General features: G+C 38.5%; 1 protein-coding gene across 1 annotated transcript in view; it reads left to right on the top strand.

Annotated features, from left to right (window-relative positions):
- The window catches only part of YME1L1 (YME1 like 1 ATPase), a 46342-nt gene that overhangs the window by 5659 nt on the left and 20598 nt on the right, over positions 1-20085 (top strand). The window contains exons 2-8 of the mRNA XM_010381428.2: positions 387-521; positions 6494-6656; positions 8017-8118; positions 14596-14705; positions 16290-16440; positions 17160-17243; positions 19356-19438. Of these exons, the coding sequence (XP_010379730.2) occupies positions 387-521; positions 6494-6656; positions 8017-8118; positions 14596-14705; positions 16290-16440; positions 17160-17243; positions 19356-19438 (828 nt within the window). The remainder of the gene's footprint in view (positions 1-386; positions 522-6493; positions 6657-8016; positions 8119-14595; positions 14706-16289; positions 16441-17159; positions 17244-19355; positions 19439-20085) is intronic.

Genomic DNA, 20085 nt, shown 5'->3' on the forward strand with positions numbered 1-20085 from the left:
ATTGTTCTGTTTATTCAAAAAAAAAAAAAAAAAACACTACTTAATTTTTTTTTTTTTTTTTGAGACGGAGTCTCGCTCTGTCGGCCTGGGCTGGAGTGCAGTGGCCGGATCTCAGCTCACTGCAAGCTCCGCCTCCCGGGTTTAAGCCATTCTCCTGCCTCAGCCTCCTGAGTAGCTGGGACTACAGGCGCCTGCCACCTCGCCCAGCTAGTTTTTTGTATTTTTGTTTTTTTTTAGTAGAGACGGGGTTTCACCATGTTAGCCAGGATGGTCTTGATCTCCTGACCTCGTGATCCGCCCGTCTCGGCCTCCCAAAGTGCTGGGATTACAGGCTTGAGCCACCGCGCCCGGCCACTACTTAATTTTTAACTTTTATCTTTTTCTAGGTTACAGTTCCTCTGAGTCATCTCATCAATGCCTTCCATACACCAAAAAACACTTCTGTTTCTCTCAGTGGAGTGTCAGTTTCTCAAAAACAGCATCGAGATGTAGTTCCTGAGCATGAGGTTCCCAGCAGTGAGGTAAGTCTTTATCCTGGTTGTGTGAGAAAACCTTTTTGATATATAGTTGACCTTGAACAAATGAGGGATTAAGGATATTGACCCTCCCCCATAGTCAAAAATTTGAGTATAATTTTTGACTCCTGAGAAACTTAACTACTAATACCCTACTATTGACCGGGAAGTCTTGCCAATAAAATAAAGAGTCCATTAACGTATATTTTGTATATTTTATGTATTATGTACTGTATTCTTACAATAAAGTAAGATAGAGAAAATAAAATGTTCTTAAGAAAATCATAAGGAAGAGAAAATATACTTACTATTCATTAAGTAGAAGTGGACCATCATAAAGATCTTCATTATCTTCAAGTTGAGTGGGCTGAGGAGGAAGAGGAGGGATTGGTCTTGCTGTCTCTGGTGGCAGAGTAATTTGAGTAATTTATCTAGTGGTCTGTTAGACATTTTCCTTGGACAGGCTCCAGGGACCTCAAATTTAATATGCCCAAAACTGAGAAAGTCCATGTATCTGTGGATGTGCACAGCTCTAATCTGTTGTTCAAGGATCAACTGTACTATTAATCATGTTGGATGAAGTATCTTTCTTTAGGCACTTGTGGCAAGGGATTTCTGCCTTCAGCTTAATCATCTTTGCAATTGAAGATATTTCTGGTTTTTATTATACATATTGCAAATATATTGAGACTTTTTTTTTCTTAATTTTCATTTGGCATTGTACTTCGTATTAGCACCTCCTACATTGTGTGATACCAGCCGGCTACTCTGTTGTGTTCCCTCAGCAGTAGTGGTGAACCCATAGGTAACTGACCATGATTACCTCCCAAGTTTCAAGGAAGATAAAATAGTACGAAGTTATCATCTACTGCCTTATAGGAGCCTTCAGTGTAACTGAGCAATTAAAATATAGGTACTGGAAAGTGAAATATATAAGCTAGGACACTGTACTTTCAGTATTTATATAATTATAAAATCAGTGTTTCCTAGGATATTGAGAATTATGAACTTAATAACTGATGTATTTACAAGGCTTGTTAGTAAGATAGTTGCTTACAAGCTCAGGATACATTTTTCATGGAAAAAATGTTATAATCTGGCATTAAGTTCCCAAAGCCTCTTCAACACATAAATAGGTTATGTTCTTAATCTGGTATCAGGAGCTAATGGCAAAGGACAGTAGTGGAGGAGTTGAAAAGAGCTTGCTTTTGAGGGGGTTGTAGAGTTAGCCTTGGGATAAAATTTTAATTTGATGAAAAGTTTGTCATCTTGTACTTCCTTTTGTACTATTTGCCTAGTTCTTACTGCCTTTTCCTATACACAGTCCGTTACTGTCTTTCTACTCTACTACTGACACTCTTCTCCAAAATTATAGTCCAAGAGAGCGTTACTACTGAAGATAGTATCAACATTGGTACATGCAGCAAAATTATGTTCATTTTACAAGTTTTGAAAAATATTAGTGTAGGTAGAAGAAACAGAATTCATCCGTGGACTCTTTTCCAGATATAAGGCTGTTAACATTTTGTATTTTCGTATGTCTTTTTCTCTTGCACTTTTCGTATTTTATAATAATTAGATACTATTGCACATGTTGATTTAGATTCTGCTTTGCTTATTTAGTAGTCTTATGAATTTGTTATGCCGTACGTTTTCTGCAGTGTGTATTCACACTATATTCTATTGAAATTTGGCTACTACTTTTACCATTTTTCAGACTTCTTTCGCTGAAGTTAGTGCTGATTTCCTTAGTGTTAAATACAGGCCTTTTACCAAAAAAAACCCTGCATCTCTCAACTTATCATTTGCATTTGACCTTTCTTACTTTGCAAATACTCCCTTAAATTGAGTGATACTACTTTGATGTGTTTTGTTTGTTTGTTTGTTTGTTTTTTGAGACAGAGTCTCCCTCTGTCACCCAGACTGGAATGCAGTGGTGTGATCTTGGCTCATTGCAACCTCCACCTCCTGGGATCAAACGATTCTCATGCCTCAGCCTTCCGAGTAGCTGGAATTACAGGCATGCCCCACCACACCTGGCTAATTTTTTGTATTTTTAGTAGAGATGGAGTTCACCATGTTGGCCAGGCTGGTCTCAGACTCCTGACCTCAAATGATCTGCCAGCCTCAGCCTTCCAAAGTGCTGGGATTACAGGCGTGAGCCACCATGCCTGTCCTAATTTTCAGTCTTTACTTTCTCCCAGGTTACATTCCCACTTACATATTTTCTTTCTTTTTTTTTTTTTTTCCCTTTGGTTTTAAGATGGAGTTTCACTCTCGTTGCCCACGCTGGAGTGCAATGGTGCGATCTTGGCTCACTGCAACCTCCGCCTCCCCGGTTCAAGCAATTCTTCTGCCTCAGTCTCCCAAGTAGCTGAGATTACAGGCGTGAGCCACCACGCGTGGCTGATTTTTTGTATTTTTAGTAGAGACGAGGTTTCACCATGTTGGCCAGGCTGGTCTTAAACTTCTGCCATCAGGTGATCCGCCTGCCTCTGCCTCCCAAAGTGCTGGGATTATAGGCGTAAGCCACTGTGCCCGGCTGCCACTTGCATATTTTCAGTTAACATCTCTCTATATGTTACTCCCAAATATATCTTCAAAGGTAAAGTCACTTTCAAGTTTTGAGTAATTTATCTAGTGGTCTGTTAGACATTTTCCTTGGATAGGTTCCAGGGACCTCAAATTTAATATGCCCAAAACTGAGTTATTGGTCTTACAGTGGCTTTAGTCCTACTTTTTCAGTCTGAGTCCAACTAGAAAAGAGAAACCACATAGTCATTTGAACAGTAAAAGTTTAGTATAAAAATGTAATGTGTGCTGGGCACAGTGGCTCATGCCTATAGTTCCAGCACTTTGGAAGGCTGAGGAGGGTGGATCACCTGAGGTCAGGAGTTCGAGACTAGCCTGACCAATATGGTAAAATTCCATCTCTACTAAAAATACAAAAATTAGCTGGGTGTGGTGGCGTGTGCCTGTAGTCCCAGCTACTCGGGAGGCTGAGACAGGAGAATCGCTTGACCCCAGGAGGCAAAGGTTGCTGTGAACCAAGATTGTATCACTGCACTCCAGCCTGGGTGACAGCAAGACTCTGTCTCAAAAATAAATAAATATAAAAATGTAATCTCATTTTTTTGTTTAATCTTGAAAAAAACCCTGTTTTTACAGGGAAGTGGAATAGGTAGGGATTTAAGAAGTAAACACCTTGTAATCCCAGCACTTTGGGAGGCCGAGACGGGCGGATCACGAGGTCAGGAGATCGAGACCATCCTGGCTAACACGGTGAAACCCCGTCTCTACTAAAAATACAAAAAAAAACTAGCCGGGCGAGGTGGCAGGCGCCTGTAGTCCCAGCTACTCCGGAGGCTGAGGCAGGAGAATGGCGTAAACCCGGGAGGTGGAGCTTGCAGTGAGCTGAGATCCGGCCACTGCACTCCAGCCCGGGCGACAGAGCAAGACTCCGTCTCAAAAAAAAAAAAAAAAAAAAAGAAGTAAACACTTAAAAAATATAAAAAATAAAAAAGGACCAGCAGATTTAGGGAGCAGCTCATACTTCTAGGGCTGAGATAGAGTCAGGGAGAGTTCTCCACCCTCAGGGCTGAGATCCTGATGTTGGCGAAGGCATGGCCTTGGCTTACTGAATGGTAGAGAAGTTGCTGTGATGTCATGCCAGGAGAATTTGCTGGATACTGGGGAAACCTGTTCCTGGGGATGTGTCCTACTAGAGAAGCTGCTATATGAGTGGTGCCAGGGGAAGCTGCTAGGTATTGCTGGCCATTGTGCACTCCAGGAGCCAGGTTTTGGTGAAACTGCACAATTGACAGGAGCCAGATGCTATAGAAACCATGGGTGTTACAGACAGGAATCTGCTAGATGAGCATACCAGAACCAGGAATCAAAACCTCTCTTCCTACAGTGTACGTTCAGTGACTTCCTGACGAAGCTTAACATTGTTTCAATTGGCAAAGGAAAAATATTCAAAGGGTACAGATCCATGTTCACGGAGCCAGCAAAAAGGATGAAAGAGCGCTTGGACACAACCAACTGATAACTGGCACATCCGTCCAGAACCCTTCTCCCTCTCAATCCCTATACACTGTGGGTTTCTCCAAATGCCTATTGTCTATGATTTGCTGTGTCCATCCTTCTTAGTCACGGCTTAGTTCAGGTTCTTGCCATCTTTCACTTGTTCCATCAGCCTTCTCTCATCCAGTCTAGCTTGTTTGTTTGTTTTATCATTTTAAAATTTTTTGTAAAGACACGGTCTTGCTTTCTTGACCAGGCTGATCTCGAACTCCTAGCCTGAAGCAGTCCTCCCACCTCAGCCTCTCAAAGTGTTGGGATTACAGGCTTGAGCCATCGTGCTAGGCCAGTCTATCTTCCTTAGTTCTCTATTTTCTTCCGTAAGACAACTAATCATATTACTTAGAGAATTAAATTCAAATATGGCTCTTCACAGTTTGGCCATAGCATATCTCTTGACTTTTTTCTTTCCTTGAATTTTTTGAGATGTTCCAAACCCTTGGATAGCTTTTTATTTGCCCCTCTCCCTAAGTCTTCTTCATCCATCATTTTTAATAGCTTAAAATACTCTTAAGTATTTTATTTCATCATACCTTTAACTGTCTTTTACTATGGCCGTCATGCTGTATGCTAGGCTATGTAGATGAGTAAGACATGATCTTTGCCTTTGATCCTTGCTATTATGAAATAAGGTGTATTTTATAGTTATGTTAGTATTGAGAAAATGAATTCTAGAAATATGAGTTATATCTAGTAAAAAAAAAAGTACCATATTCCTAGACATCAATCCAGAGCTGTATAATCCATGTCCATGCCTCTTCTAAGAAAATTTTTAGTTTTAGAGATAGGGTCTCCCCTCTGTATCCCAGGCTAAAGTGCAGTGGTGCTATCATAGCTCACTGCAATCTCCAGCTCCTGGGCTCAAACATTTCTCCTGAATAGCTGATACTGCAGGCAAATACCACCACACCCAGCTAATTTTTTAATTTTTCATCGAGATGATGTCTTACCATGTTGCCTAGGCTGGCCTCAAACGCTCCTCCCACCTTAGCCATTTTGGGTTTGAGTAACACATAATTGTTACTTGTCTTTAAGTGCCTCCTTTTCAGCTCATGTCGACAAGAAAATTACTAATCCCTGTCCTGTTGTTTAAAAGTGGGTATATATTCACACATATTTGTGATTTTTAGACTTTTTTGCCTGATTTTCACAGTTTTGACTTTAATTTTCTTCCTTATTAGAAGATATTGGGTAACTTTAGAACCTCTGAGTTCAAGGAAGGATCTCAGCAGTGAGGCCAGAGGAGTGAGATGTCCTGTGGTAACCAAGCATACCATTTCCTTGTCAAGTGGGCTTTTGTTTATGGCTGCTTAGGGGCTTAAAACTCCATGCACTGGTGAGGATTATCATTTGAATAGAATTTCCCCAATTCAAAAACCTTACTATTATCCTCCAATCAGTTTTACACTGTTGGGGAAAGTCTCCCTGACCTTATATAACATACTTTGTAACCCTGCAGGTAGTTACTCTTATACTCTTGTCGTTATAAATGCTTGATCAATGGTTGATAGACTAGCTCTTGATCAGAGTACGCTTGTATGGAGAGAAGGAAAAAATATCATACATTTCACTTGATTCTGTGAACCATAATGCTTAGGACAGTAGTGGTTTGGGTTTGATTTAAAAACAAATGTTTTTCTCATTCATGCTGAAATGTTATCTCTTTATTTAAGGATACCATTGAGAATATAATTTTTTAACCTATGTCAAACCTCATGTGACTGATCTCAGTAAAACGAACTGTAAAAATATTTGCATCAATTTATTTTTAAATATTAAAAAAAGTATATGTGTTAGACTTTTAAAATCTAATTGTTTTAACTGATAATATGTACTTCTTAGGTTAAATATCTTGGTAACATTAATGCATACCTGGTTGACCCAATCTTTTACAGCCTTCACTTAACTTAAGAGACCTTGGATTATCTGAATTAAAAATTGGACAGATTGATCAGCTGGTAGAAAATCTACTTCCTGGATTTTGTAAAGGCAAAAACATTTCTTCCCATTGGCATACGTCCCATGTCTCTGCACAGTCCTTCTTTGAAAATAAATATGGTATGTTAATGTATTTTTTGTTCTAATTAAATATTTTAGCACTATTAATAAATACCATTTATTAGCTTTTACGGTAGCATTTACTGTGGGCTGGGTTCCTTCCTGAGGTGTTTTTTTTTCTTTTTTTTTTTTTTTTTTTGGACAGAGTCTCCCTCTGTCACCCAGGCTGCAGTGCAGTGGCGCAATCTTTGCTCACTGCAAGCTCCGCCTCCTGGGTTCATGCCATTCTCCTGTCTCAGCCTCCCGAGTAGCTGGGACTACAGGTGCCCACTGCCACAGCCAGCTAATTTTTGTATTTTTGGTAGAGACGGGGTTTCACCGTGTTAGCCAGGATGGTCTTGATCTCCTGACCTTGTGATCCGCCTGCCTCGGCCTCCCAAAGTGTTGGAATTACAGGCGTGAGCCACCACGCCCAGCCTTAAACACAGTACATCTTTTATCACTGGTTTTGTTTTGTTTTGTTTTTGAGACGGAGTTTCACTCTTGTTGCCCAGGCGGGAGTGCAGTGGCTCAATCTCAGCTCACCACAACCTTCGCCTCCCGGTTTCAAGTGATTCTCCTGCCTCAGCCTCCCAAATAGCTGAGATTACCGGCATGCACCACCACGCCCGGCTAATTTTTTATTTTTAGTAGAGATGGGGTTTCTTCATATTGACAAGGTTGATCTCAAACTCGCAACCTCAGGTGATCCATCCACCTCTGCCTCCCAAAGTGCTGGAATTACAGGCGTGAGCCAGCGTACCCAGCCATGTTTTATCACTGTTAATTTGAATTTAGTTTCATTAGCAGCTACATTTGTATGCCAGATAAAAAAGACAGTGTAGGCCAGGCACGGTGGCTCACATCTGTAATCCCAGAACTTTGGGAGACTGAGGCAGGCGGATCACAAGGTCAGGAGATCAAGACCATCCTGACTAACAAGGTAAAACACCATCTCTACTAAAAATACAAAAAAATTAGCCGGGCATGGTGGCGGACACCGATGGTCTCAGCTGCTCGGGAGGCCAAGGCAGTCTGAGAATGGCGGGAACCTGGGAGGCGGAGCTTACAGTGAGCCGAGATCATGCCACTGCACTCCAGCCTGGTGGACAGAGCGAGATTTCGTCTCAAAAAAAAAAAAAACAAAAAAAGATAATGTAGCCAACAAGTGATAGCTAGTAAACTAAAGGACTGTGAGGTGTAAAGTAGTTAAATTAGCAATGCTTTAGATATTTTCATAAAAGCAGTCATATCATGGATAAATAAAAGTTGAAACTCATATTGTGATTTCCCTAATATTTGATAGAATTATTTATGTTTCATAGGATTTTGTTTTTTGGTTTGGAAATTAGAAAATTTACTTTTTGCAATTTCCTTCCAGGTAACTTAGATATATTTAGTACGTTACGTTCCTCTTGCTTGTATCGAAAACAACATTCAAGAGCTCTTCAAAGCATTTGTTCAGATCTTCAGTACTGGCCAGGTATGAAGCAACAACCATAGCTATTTTGGAAAGATGATATATTTATTTACTGTAGTCTGATTTGTCTTTCTTAATGGTATTAATGATTATAAACATTCATTTGCAATTCACACGGCCTAAAGAGTATTTGGAATTGATTAGTTTGGATTCTTCTGTATAATTTTTAATCTGGGATATAATTATATATATATGAGTATAATATATAGGAGCTAAATTTTGAGTGTGATAGCGCCACAATAAATCAAACTCCAGGGAATTTATCTAACTTGTTTCAGGATAAATGACTAAGCACATTTGCTTACTCATCCTCACTTTCAAAAGCTCATTGAAATTAATTTTATATATATATATATATATATATATATATATGTATATATATGAAGAAAGCAACAACAGAAGGGTTTTGTTACTGGACCAGAAATTTGAGGACTTTCAGTAAGTTGTAATATAGGTGACATCAAATTGACAGTAAAATCAAATTTGCATTTGTTCATGTAATTTTTGAATACAAGGCACTAGTGGTAGATGTCAGGTGATAGTGATCATTGTAAATGAAAAAGACATGTTTTCTACCTTCATGGGACTAAGGGTCTCGTGAAAGAGGTTAAGTATTTCTGCTTCCAAGAGAACTCAGGAAAAACCCCACTTCCAGGGCCAGTAAAATTGGACTCTGGGATGGAATGGAATAAACAGTTGAGGATTGCCAGAAATGGGCCAATCACAGAACAGATAAGGCCTTTAACCTTTAGGTAAATTAGCAAAAAACACCTTTCTAATAAGACTTCTGTGTGTGTGTGTGTGTGTGTGTATCGAGGGACGTCTGTCTGTGGAGACTCCTAGTTTGAGCATTGATGCCAAGGAAAGAAACAAGATAGTACCCTAGATTACTTTGGTTTTGAATTATACATTCACTAAAGGTATTCTGCTCATAGTCCAGGTTTTATATTCTGAATATATTTACTTTTGCTAGTGTTGAGGATACCCGTTTGTAGTCAATACCAATGACTGTATTTGTTTTGTTTTGTTTTTGAGATGGAGTTTTCCTCTTGTCACCCAGGCTGGAGTGCAATGGCACCTCCTGGGTTCAAGCAATTCTCCCGCCTCAGCCTCCCTAGGAGGTGGGATTACAGGTTCCCCCACGAGGCTCAGCTAAGTTTTGTATTTTTAGTAGAGATGGGGTTTCACCATGTTGGCCAGGCTGGTCTCGGAACTCCTGACCTTAGGTGATCCGCCCTGCCTTGGCCTCCCAAAGTGTTGGGATTACAGCATGAGCCACGGCACCAGGCCCTGATCACTGTATTCTTATTTATAATTACAAATGGATTACCAAGAATCTACATATTTGAGGAAAACTTAAAGCATAAAAGAGAGGCACCAAGTTCAGCAAAGAGACCAATAACCCTTTGAAGAAATGATTAATGCAGAAGACAGAAGAAGACAGCTGATACGTTTTTAGATACTGTTGGAAGATGTATAAAAACTGAGCATGTGTTACCTAGGGTATGAAAACTATCTTAATAAATTTTCAGTGTTGTAACTCTGAGGTCAGATTCTCTCAACATCAGAAAATAAAGCTAAAAATCCAGTAACAGAAAAGACAGCTTAAAAAAATACCTAAATACTTGAAAATTTAAAAACCCTTTTCTAAATGTCTCATGACTGAATGGAAGTCAATGGAAAGCACTTTGGGAGGCCGAGGCGGGCAGATCACCTGAGTTCGGGAGTTCAAGACCAACCTGGCCAACATGATGAAACCCCGTTCTCTACTAAAAAGGAAATACAAAATTAGCTGAGCGTTGTGGTGCATGCCTGTAATCTCAGCTAAATCTCAGCTACTCGGGAGCCTGAGGTAGGAGAATCGCTTGAACCCAGGAGGTGGAGGTTGCAGTGAGCTGAGAGCACGCCATTGCCCTCCAGCCTGGGCAACGAGAGTGAAACTCCGTCTCAAGAAAAAAAGAAAAGGAAAGAAATCAAGATGGGCTGGACACGGTGGCTCACGCTTATAATTCCAACACTTTGGGAGGCTGAGGCTGAGGCTGAGGCAGGCGGATCACTTGAGATCAGGAGTTTGAGACCAACCTGGCCAACATGGCAAAACCCCGTCTCTACCAAGATATACAAAAATTAGCTGGGCGTGGTGGCAAATGCCTCTAGTCCTAGCTACTCAGGAGGCTGAGGCAAGATAATTTCTTGAACCTGGGAGATGAAAGTTGCAGTGAGCCAAGACTGCGCCTCCATCCTGGGCGACAGAGCAAGACTTTGTCTCAAAAAAAAAAAAAAAATTAAGATATAAAAGATGGGAAATAAATTGAATTTCTGAAAAATAATAGAAGAAATTAATACAAAGCAAGTATTTTAAAATAATAGGTGGAAATGGTTTTACTTAATTAAACCAAAAAAAATTTAATATAAAAAAATGGAACAACTTAACAATTCTGATTAAGAAACAACAGAAAAATACAAACAGTATTAGAAGTATGAGTGGGAATTGCCATGGATATGTGAAGGTTTTAAAATTGCAAGGTGGTATGTGTAACTTTATGTCATAAAAATACGTTGAAATGGACAGTTATCAAAGCAATAAATTGACAAAGTTGGCCCAAGAAGAGATAGAATAATAATAATAAAGTTTGAAAGATACTATTTAAAAAATATTGTTCCTTTGCCCCAGAGGCACTAGGTTCAGAAGTTTTTATGGCTGCCTTCCTCTAGAATATTGAGTTTCTTGTTAATTTAAAACCGTATTAAAAAGAAAAAGGTCTAGAATACACTTCCCTATGTATTCCATGAGATTGCTGTTAGTAGAACTTTAGTATTGGCGTAAGGCCAGGCACTGTGGATCACACCTGTAATCCCAACACTTTGTGATGATCACTTGAGGCCAGGAGTTCCAGACAAGCCTGGACAACATCTCAACAACAGCAACAAAAATTAGCCCATCTTGGTATCATGCCCTTTTAGTTCTGGATACTTGGGAGGCTGAGGTGAGAGGTTTGCTTGAGCCCAAAGTTCAAGGTTACAGTGAGCTATGATCATGCTGCTATACTTCAGCTTTAGTGACAGAGCAAGATCCTGTCTAAAAAATATATATATATATGTATGTATGTATGTATATACACACACAAGCACGACAGAGGAACAAAATAGATGAATTTCAGTTAAAAGAAATCCTAAATAAAATCCAAAGAAAGCAAATCTAAAAATGTGCTAAAAATATTATATCATGACTAAGGAATACAAAAGTGATTTAATGTTAAGTCAATTAATATATTAATTGATTAGAAAAGAAAAATAATGTCATTATTTCAATGTATGATACAAAGACATGATATACTTTAATTGCTGTGCTTCCTGAAAACTCTTAGAAAGCTAGAAATGGAAGGAAACTTTTAAAATTTCTTTCTTTTTTTTTTTAAGACGATGTCTCGCTCTGTCACCCAGGCTGGAGTGCTGTGGCCGGATCTCAGCTCACTGCAAACTCCGCCTCCCGGGTTCACGCCATTCTCCTGTCTCAGCCTCCCGGGTAGCTGGGACTACAGGCACCGCCACGTCGCCCGGCTAGTTTTTTGTAGTTTTTAGTAGAGACGGGGTTTCACCGTGTTAGCCAGGATGGTCTCGATCTCCTGACCTCGTGATCCGCCCGTCTCGGCCTCCCAAAGTGCTGGGATTACAGGCTTGAGCCACCGCGCCCGGCCTAACTTTTAAAATTTCTTAACATCTATTATGTTCCTGTTAATTTGAGAAACATGGAGTATCCTGGTTTTTTTCAGCATTAATTTGGAGATTCTGAACAACATGATTTAAAAGAAAACGAAATGAGCCCTATATAAGTTAAAGGAAGGGGTAAAATTATTTGCAGGTGATACAATTGTTTACCAGAAAATTCAAGAAAATCATCTGAAAGGCTGTTCAAGTAGAGTTCACTCCTTTGTCCATACCAGATAAATGCATAAAAATCAATAGCTTTCTTATAATCTAGCAGCAGGTTTTATTTACAGTTTCTTTAAAACCCAGTAAATGTTTTATCCTGACGAGAAATATACAGCATACATATATACACACGTACACATATGTGTGTACGAAGCTTTACTGAAGGAAAAAGAGGAACTGAGTGAAATAAAATGAGAGAAGGCCATAATCCTATTTGGAAGAACTAGGTATTATAATAGTATCAATTTACACCCAAATTTATAAAGTCAGTACAACCCCAATCAAAACTCTCATGATCCATTTGGGAAATTGAGAAGTTGATTTTAAACTTCATTTGGAGTAACTGAGAACATGTTAAAAGAATACTAATGAAGGGGATTTCACCCTACTTAAGTATATGAAAATATAGATATTTAGCCGTGGAAATCAGCAGTGTAGTATTATAAATAACTAAAATTTAAAAATTTAACCTAGTGCTGGGATACATCAGTGCAACAAAATTAAGAATTTTAAATCAATAAGCAAATGATGGATTATGAAATGTTATCAGCCTCAGTGACTGTTTTGGAAAAATCAAGTTCTTTTCTTACATCGTACCAAAAAAAAAGTTCCAAATATGTTAAAGGGCTGAAAACAAAAATATAAAACTGAAAATATTACAGGTAAGTAGACTTCCTTTCAAATCTTAGTTTGGCGATGAAACTCTAATCAAGTTAAAATGCAGAAAACACAACAAAGGTATGGCTACACTGACCTAATAAATTTCTGTATCATATGATTGAAAGACAAAGACACATTAAAATAAATATTTACAATATATATAACTAAAGATTACTATCTGTAACATCCATGTTCTCTAAATAAAAATGGAAAAATGTGCAAAGGACATGCATGGTCAATTTACCAAAGAAATAAAAATAAAAATAATAAAAATACAGAGGAACTTTTCAAAATTTTCCTGCATTTGTAATCTGGGAAATGCAAAGTAAAACAAGGTACTGGTATTTTTGCCCATCAGACTTGTACAAATTTAAAAGATTCATATTATTTAGTATTGGCAAGGATATGAAGAAAAGGAAACTCATAAGCATTGGTGGGCACATAAATTTATAACAGCCTTTTTTAGAAAGTAGTCTCGGCCAGGCGCAGTGGCTCACACCTGTAATCCCAGCACTTTGGGAGGCCGAGGTGGGCGGATCACGAGGTCAGGAGTTTGAGATCAGCCTGGTCAACATGGTGAAACCCCACCTCTACTAAAAATACGAAAATTAGCTGGGCATGGTGGCGGGTGCCTATAATCGCAGCTACTCAGGAGGCTGAGGCAGGTGAATCCGTTGAACCCAGGAGGCGTAGTGAGCGGAGATCATGCCACTGCACTCCCACCTGGACGATAGAGTGAGACTCCACCTCAAAAAAAAAAGTAATAGTCTCTTAGTGTCAAACCAAATTTAAACCTTAACAGCATTTCTTTTAGGAATTCAATCTACATCTGCTGACATACATGTATAAGAATGTTCACCACAGTTTGTTTCCAGCGATAAAAACCAGAAAACAAATAATGTTCATGGTAGGGAAATGGTTGAATGAATTGCACTCCGATAAATTGGAAAAGTGTAAACAGCCATTAAACTGAATGCACTGTCCTGTTCTGAAAAATAATGCATGAAAAATGAAAATTGCAAAAAATTAGGTACTATTTCTAGAGTAGTTTTTATAGAAAGAGCATGGATGTGCATGCATAGAAGGGTAGTCAGAATTGTTAACAGGTTATACTTCTGGGAAGTGGGATTGGGGCTTGAGAAATTAGAAGACACTAATTTGATACACACCTTTTTTTCAAAAACATGTAATTACCAAATCATGTAAAAATCAGTTGTGTAGATTCAACCTATTTTAATTACATGGCTGGTTTGTGTTTTTTTTATTTTGGAAAAAAATCAGTTTATCAGAGTTGATACTCAGTTTTTAAAATTATATTGTATAACCCTCTGACTTCTGTATTTACTTTTATCCCCTAAAACATAAAAATAGGGCAGGCGCAGTGGCTCATGCCTGTAATCCCAGCACTTTGGGAGGCCAAGGCAGGTGGATCACCTGAGGTCAGGAGGCCGAGACAGGATAATTGCTTGTACCCAGGAGGTGGAGGTTGCAGTGAGCGGAGATCGCGCATTGCACTCCAGCCTAGGCAACAAGAAAACAAAACTCCATCTTAAATAAATAAATAAATAAATAAATTTCCTTTTGAAACAAGGACAATAGAAAAAACTGTAGGCTGGGCATGGTAGATTTAAGTGCTCAGACCTAATCCCAGCACTTTGGGAGGCTGAGGCAAGAGGATTGCTTGAGCCCAGGAGTTCAAGGCCAGCCTGGGCATAAAAGGAGACCTCGTCTCTACAAAAAAGAAAGAAACAAAGGAACACATGTTTAAGTGTCAGGCAAATTAGATAGACTAGGATATACAGGTAGAGTGTCAGACTTTAGAATCTCAGGTGTTTTTCTTTTCCTGTAACAATTTACAGTGACAGTGAATGATATTGTTTTATTTAGTTTTCATACAGTCTCGGGGTTTTAAAACTTTGAAATCAAGGACACGACGTCTCCAGTCCACCTCCGAAAGATTAGCTGAAACACAGAATATAGCGCCATCATTCGTGAAGGTAATTAGACCTTTTTATGATCCAAAAAGCAAATATTTTCAAGTTGTTTAAAAAAATGAGGAGCTTCAATATCTGATTTCTTTTGTTGGCTGATAGATTTTCTTCCTTCTTTCCACTAATAAGGGATTAGTAACCTGTGTAATCATTATACCTGTAACTCTTCTGGGCACCAGACTTGCCTCTCCACTTACTAGATTTTTTCCCCACAAACCCACACCTGTTAAGGTGTTCTCTGTATTAATGAGCAGCATCCACCCAAGCTAAAAACCTGGCTGTGAACCTATGTTTGTCCATGTTGCCTCACCTCCCACATCCATTAACCACTGAAGTTCTGTTGATCCAGCCTCCTAAATATTTCTTAAATCTGTTCCACTGCCATAGATAGGCTATAACAATTTGTTGCCTAAATTACTCTAATGAATACTTGTTTAATCTCCTTGCCTCTAGTCTTGCTATGTTCAGTCCAGCCTCCAGATTGCCACCCATCAATCTTTCTAAAATTATGATCTAGTTATATTACTCTGCTTTATTGCTTACCTCCACCTGATACACTGGGAATTTCATCATTTGGTCTTTACCTGCTATGTTTCTCTTCTCACCATTCAATATGCCTCTCTGTTTTCCTGCTCCTCTCTTGGCACTGAAGTCTTATATAAGATTGCTAGGGCCAGGCGCAGTGGCTCACACCTGTAATCCCAGCACTTTGGGAGGCCGAGGTGGGTGGGTCACCTGAGGTCAGGAGTTCGAGACCAGCCTCAACATGGCGAAACCCCGTCTCTACTAAAAATACAAAATTAGTTGGGCGTGGTAGTGCATGCCTGTAATCCCAGCTACTCGGGAGGCTGAGGCAGGAGAATTGCTTGAATCTGGGAGGCCGAGGTTGCGGTGAGCCGAGATCACGCCATCGCACTCCAGCCCGGGCAACAAGAGCAAAACTCTGTCTCAAAAAAAAAGATTGCTAATAGTTCTTGAGCACTGAAGGCTATTGTTTCATGACTCTGTCAGATTGTTCATGGTGTTTATTCCCTGTTTTAGATGTCCTGTTCTCTATAAGGCCTTTCCTGTATTCCTGAGGTAGCATTTATTTACTACCATACATAATACTTCTAACATAATATCAAAATGATTTAAGAAACTTAGCTATTTACATATCTTTCTCCAGTGGACTGAAAACTTTTAAGATCAGTGGTTTCTTTATCTTTACATTTACAGAACTTATATAAGGCCAAGTGTATGAACGGTGCTCAGTAGATATTTAGTAAATTAATGAGATTTTTCCTCTAGTAAAGATAAAGGGATATGAACATTAAGTCAATCAAACCCTAAGATAATATGTGACCTGTTTTCAGTATAGTGTTCATGCAGAGAATAATGCCACTTTCTTTGTATTATTAATTGATTGATGCAGGAATAGGATCTAGTATTAGTTTCCTGGTTATTAATTCATTGCTGAGTCTTAATCTGTTTCTTCACGTTGACAGTAAAAATTACAGAATTTTAGTGAATTTTTTTGAGTGGTCACAATATTGTTAGGGAGTGTCACTCTGTCGTTAACCAGTACTGATGTGTTGTTTGTGTATTCAGGGGTTTCTTTTGCGGGACAGAGGATCAGATGTTGAGAGTTTGGACAAACTCATGAAAACCAAAAACATACCTGAAGCTCATCAAGATGCATTTAAAACTGGTTTTGCGGAAGGTTTTCTGAAAGCTCAAGCACTCACACAAAAAACCAATGGTAAGTTGATTTGAAACCGTCCATGTTTGAGAAGAGTAACTGAAAGGAAGTCATAGGCCTACATTTAAGTTTTAAGTAACTTTTCTAAGACCATCTGTTTTTCTATTGTTTAAATTCTACTACATTTGTAACTTGATCTATGTAGAAATAGAGATACTGCTGATGGTTTCCCTTTCTCAAGAGAGAAAACGAATTGGAGAAAAGGAATTGTGAATGATTTAAAGGTTTTTGTTTCTTTGTTTTTTGTTTGTGTTTGTCTTTGAGACACTGTTTTGCTTCATTGCCTAAGCCAGAGTGCAGTGGTGCAATCACGGCTCATTGCAGCCTTAACTTCCTGGGCTCAAGTGATCCTCTCACCTCAGCCTCCTGAGTAGCTAGGACCACAGGCGTGTGCCACCATGCCCAGCTAATTTTTGTAGAGATGGAATTTTGCCATGTTGTCCAGGCTGCTCTTGAACTCCCGGGATCAAGTGATCCTCTTGCCTTGACCTCTTAAAAGTGTGGGGATTACAGGCATGAGCCCACCTTGCTTGGCCTTAATGAAGTTTTTGATAATAGGGTACTTACAGGAAATCATAGCAGTTGTGAAAAAGAATGCCAGATTCCAAAATTGGATGTGATGAAATGTGATTATCAACAGTAACCTAATGTTTGCATTTCATTGAGCTGTCATATTTAATTAATGTCATTTGATGTAAAGCTTTTTCTTTCTACCCTAGATTCCCTAAGGCGAACCCGTCTGATTCTCTTCATTCTGCTGCTATTCGGCATTTATGGACTTTTAAAAAACCCATTTTTATCTGGTAAAAGCTTTTTTTATTTATCTAACTTGTTAGTTTCTTATTCCTTTAAATACATGATTCCTTTTAATGCCTAATCTAACCCTTAAAGAAAGAACACATTAATGTTTATAGTTCTAGAATTAGGATTTCATTCCTAGTGGTGGTTAGTTTCCCAAATTTTAGAAAATGATACCTGTCCAATTATAAAATTTGAAAATTATCCTGGTCAACAGGGTGAAAGGAAAGTAAATTAATTAATTGAAAAATTATGTAGAAGAATTTTATAATAGCAGTACAAACCGAAATAGTTTTCTGTTTCAAAGATAAACTAATAAATTCAATTTATTAATAAAATCACATTAAATGTTCCCCTTTTTTTTAGTTTGCTTATCTGAAATTAAGCAATAGTGTCAGACTTAAGTGGTTCCAATTACCTTTTCCACTACTATGTAGTTTTCACCCTGTGTTCTCTATTCTCTTTAATATCAAGGATATGTACAGATTCTTAAAAAATATTTTGTGGGCTAAAACTATTAGTGTGCATCCTAGAATTACTATTTTAAATTTGTTTTCCCAGTTTCTGTGTTCTTGATTTATTAAGCATTTCTTCTTAACCCTGTATTTTGCCAGCTCATTTTTCAGCCTATCTTAACAGTATTTTGGGCTTCTTTTGAGGAAATTAGAAATTGCTCAGTTTACTCATTTATAACTGCTCTAGTTTGGAAGTTTCTACCTGAGTGGGAAAGACTTAAGAAATTCTTGTAATAGTTCTCCAAAATTGATCTCTAATATTTTACTGTCCTATCAGACTTTTTCTGTCTTGCTTGTCAGACTTAATGATGTCATAATTGATAGGTCATTTGAGAGCAAGTAGTAACAGTTGTCAGAGGAAGAAGACTACATGAAAAATATAATAATGTGTTAAGCCCATGTGTATCAGTGTTTTTTGCTAACTGTAAGGCAATGTATTTCAAAGTGTAGACCTGTGACCAGTTATATCAGAATAATCAAAGTGTTTGTTAAAAATGCAAATTCTCCTGGGCCCTGTGCTGTGGCCTGAGAACCTGCTTTTTTTTTTTTTTTTTTTTTTTGAGACAGAGTCTCGCTCTGTCACCCGGGCTGGAGTGCAGTGGCTGGATCTCAGCTCACTGCAAGCTCCGCCTCCGGGGTTTACACCATTCTCCTGCCTCAGCCTCCCGAGTAGCTGGGACTACAGGCGCCCGCCACCTTGCCCTGCTAGTTTTTTGTATTTTTTAGTAGAGACGGGGTTTCACCATGTTAGCCAGGATGGTCTCGATCTCCTGACCTCGTGATCCGCCCGTCTCGGCCTCCCAAAGTGCTGGGATTACAGGCTTGAGCCACTGTGCCCGGCCGAGAACCTGCATTTTGACGTATTTCTCAAGTGAATTTTATTCACACCAAAGTTCGAGAAACTTTGTTCTATCATTAGATACTACAATGAGAAGTGGAAGATAATTTTTGATTTTATTAACTGAAAGTACAAATGCCTTTTTATTTTATGTTATTTTATTTATTTATTTATTTTCAGATGGAGTCTTGCTCTGTTGCCCAGGCTGGAGTGCAGTGTCACGATCTCGGCCCACTGCAATCTCTGCCTCCCAGGGTTCAAGTGATTCCCCTGCCTCAGCCTCCTGAGTAGCTGGGACTACAGGCCTGTGCCACCATGCCCAGCTAATTTTTTGTATGCTTAATAGAGACGGGGTTTCATCATGTTAGCCAGGGTAGTCATGATCTCCTGACCTCGTGATCTGTCTGCCTCAGCCTCTCAAAGTGCTGGGATTACAGGTGTGAGCCACTGCGCCCGGTCTTTATTATTTTTTAATTTTTATTTTTTCAAATTGCTTAAGAAAGTAAAGGAATAAGAGAATGGCTACTCCATAGGCAGAGCAGCCAAAATATGTCTTTTTAATGTGAATCACTAATCACTTACTCTTTGAAGATGGTTTAGAACTCCAGAAGACCTAGTTTCTGTTCCTCACTCTGATTTGATATGTGAAGTTAGGTCTCTTAGACATTTAATTTTTCTAGGCTTTGCTTTCTTGCATCTAAAACAATCAAGTGATTGGAATTTATTAATCTATCAAATATAAACATTTCTTTTCTTCCCTTTAGTCCGCTTCCGGACGACAACAGGGCTTGATTCTGCAGTAGATCCTGTCCAGATGAAAAATGTCACCTTTGAACATGTTAAAGGCGTAAGTTAAGAAGATTGCCTTGCCTTCTTCATACATTCTCTAATTGATACCCTATATAAGGTGGATATTTGATTCTACAGTGTATGCTAGAATAGGTAAAATTGTATCCAAAAGTATTAGAAAGATTAATATTTTGGGATAAATATTAATAGTCAAGGATCCAATCTTGCTTTATGACAGGGGATAGTATAATTTATGAAGGAGCAACCTGGTGTAATGGAGTGAATGTGGACTTCAGAGTCAAGCTGACTAACATTTGAAATTCATTTTTATACTTATTAGCTATGAGACCTTGAAGAAATTACTTTAGATCCTGACAGATAATGTATGTGCTTGACACATAGTAGATAGTTAATAAATGATCCTTCTTTACCTGTTCCTCTTATTGATCTTTGTAACTCCAGTATCTAAAACATATTAAACAATGTATATTTCTTGAATGAATAGAATGGATAAATGCTAGTTTACAGTCAATTAATTTGTTAAATATTTAATAGTATCTATTTAGTGCTAGGTCCTATTTTAGCTACTGGGATAGAATAAATAATCTTTGCATTCTTAGAGTTTAAACTCTAAAAGCAGTAATTGAACACTGATACGTCATATAAGAAAAAGTAGAGTATGTTAAAAGTTAATAAAAGTGTATG

The sequence above is a fragment of the Rhinopithecus roxellana genome, chromosome 11 (assembly GCF_007565055.1).
Source record: "Rhinopithecus roxellana isolate Shanxi Qingling chromosome 11, ASM756505v1, whole genome shotgun sequence".
Lineage (NCBI taxonomy): Eukaryota > Metazoa > Chordata > Mammalia > Primates > Cercopithecidae > Rhinopithecus > Rhinopithecus roxellana.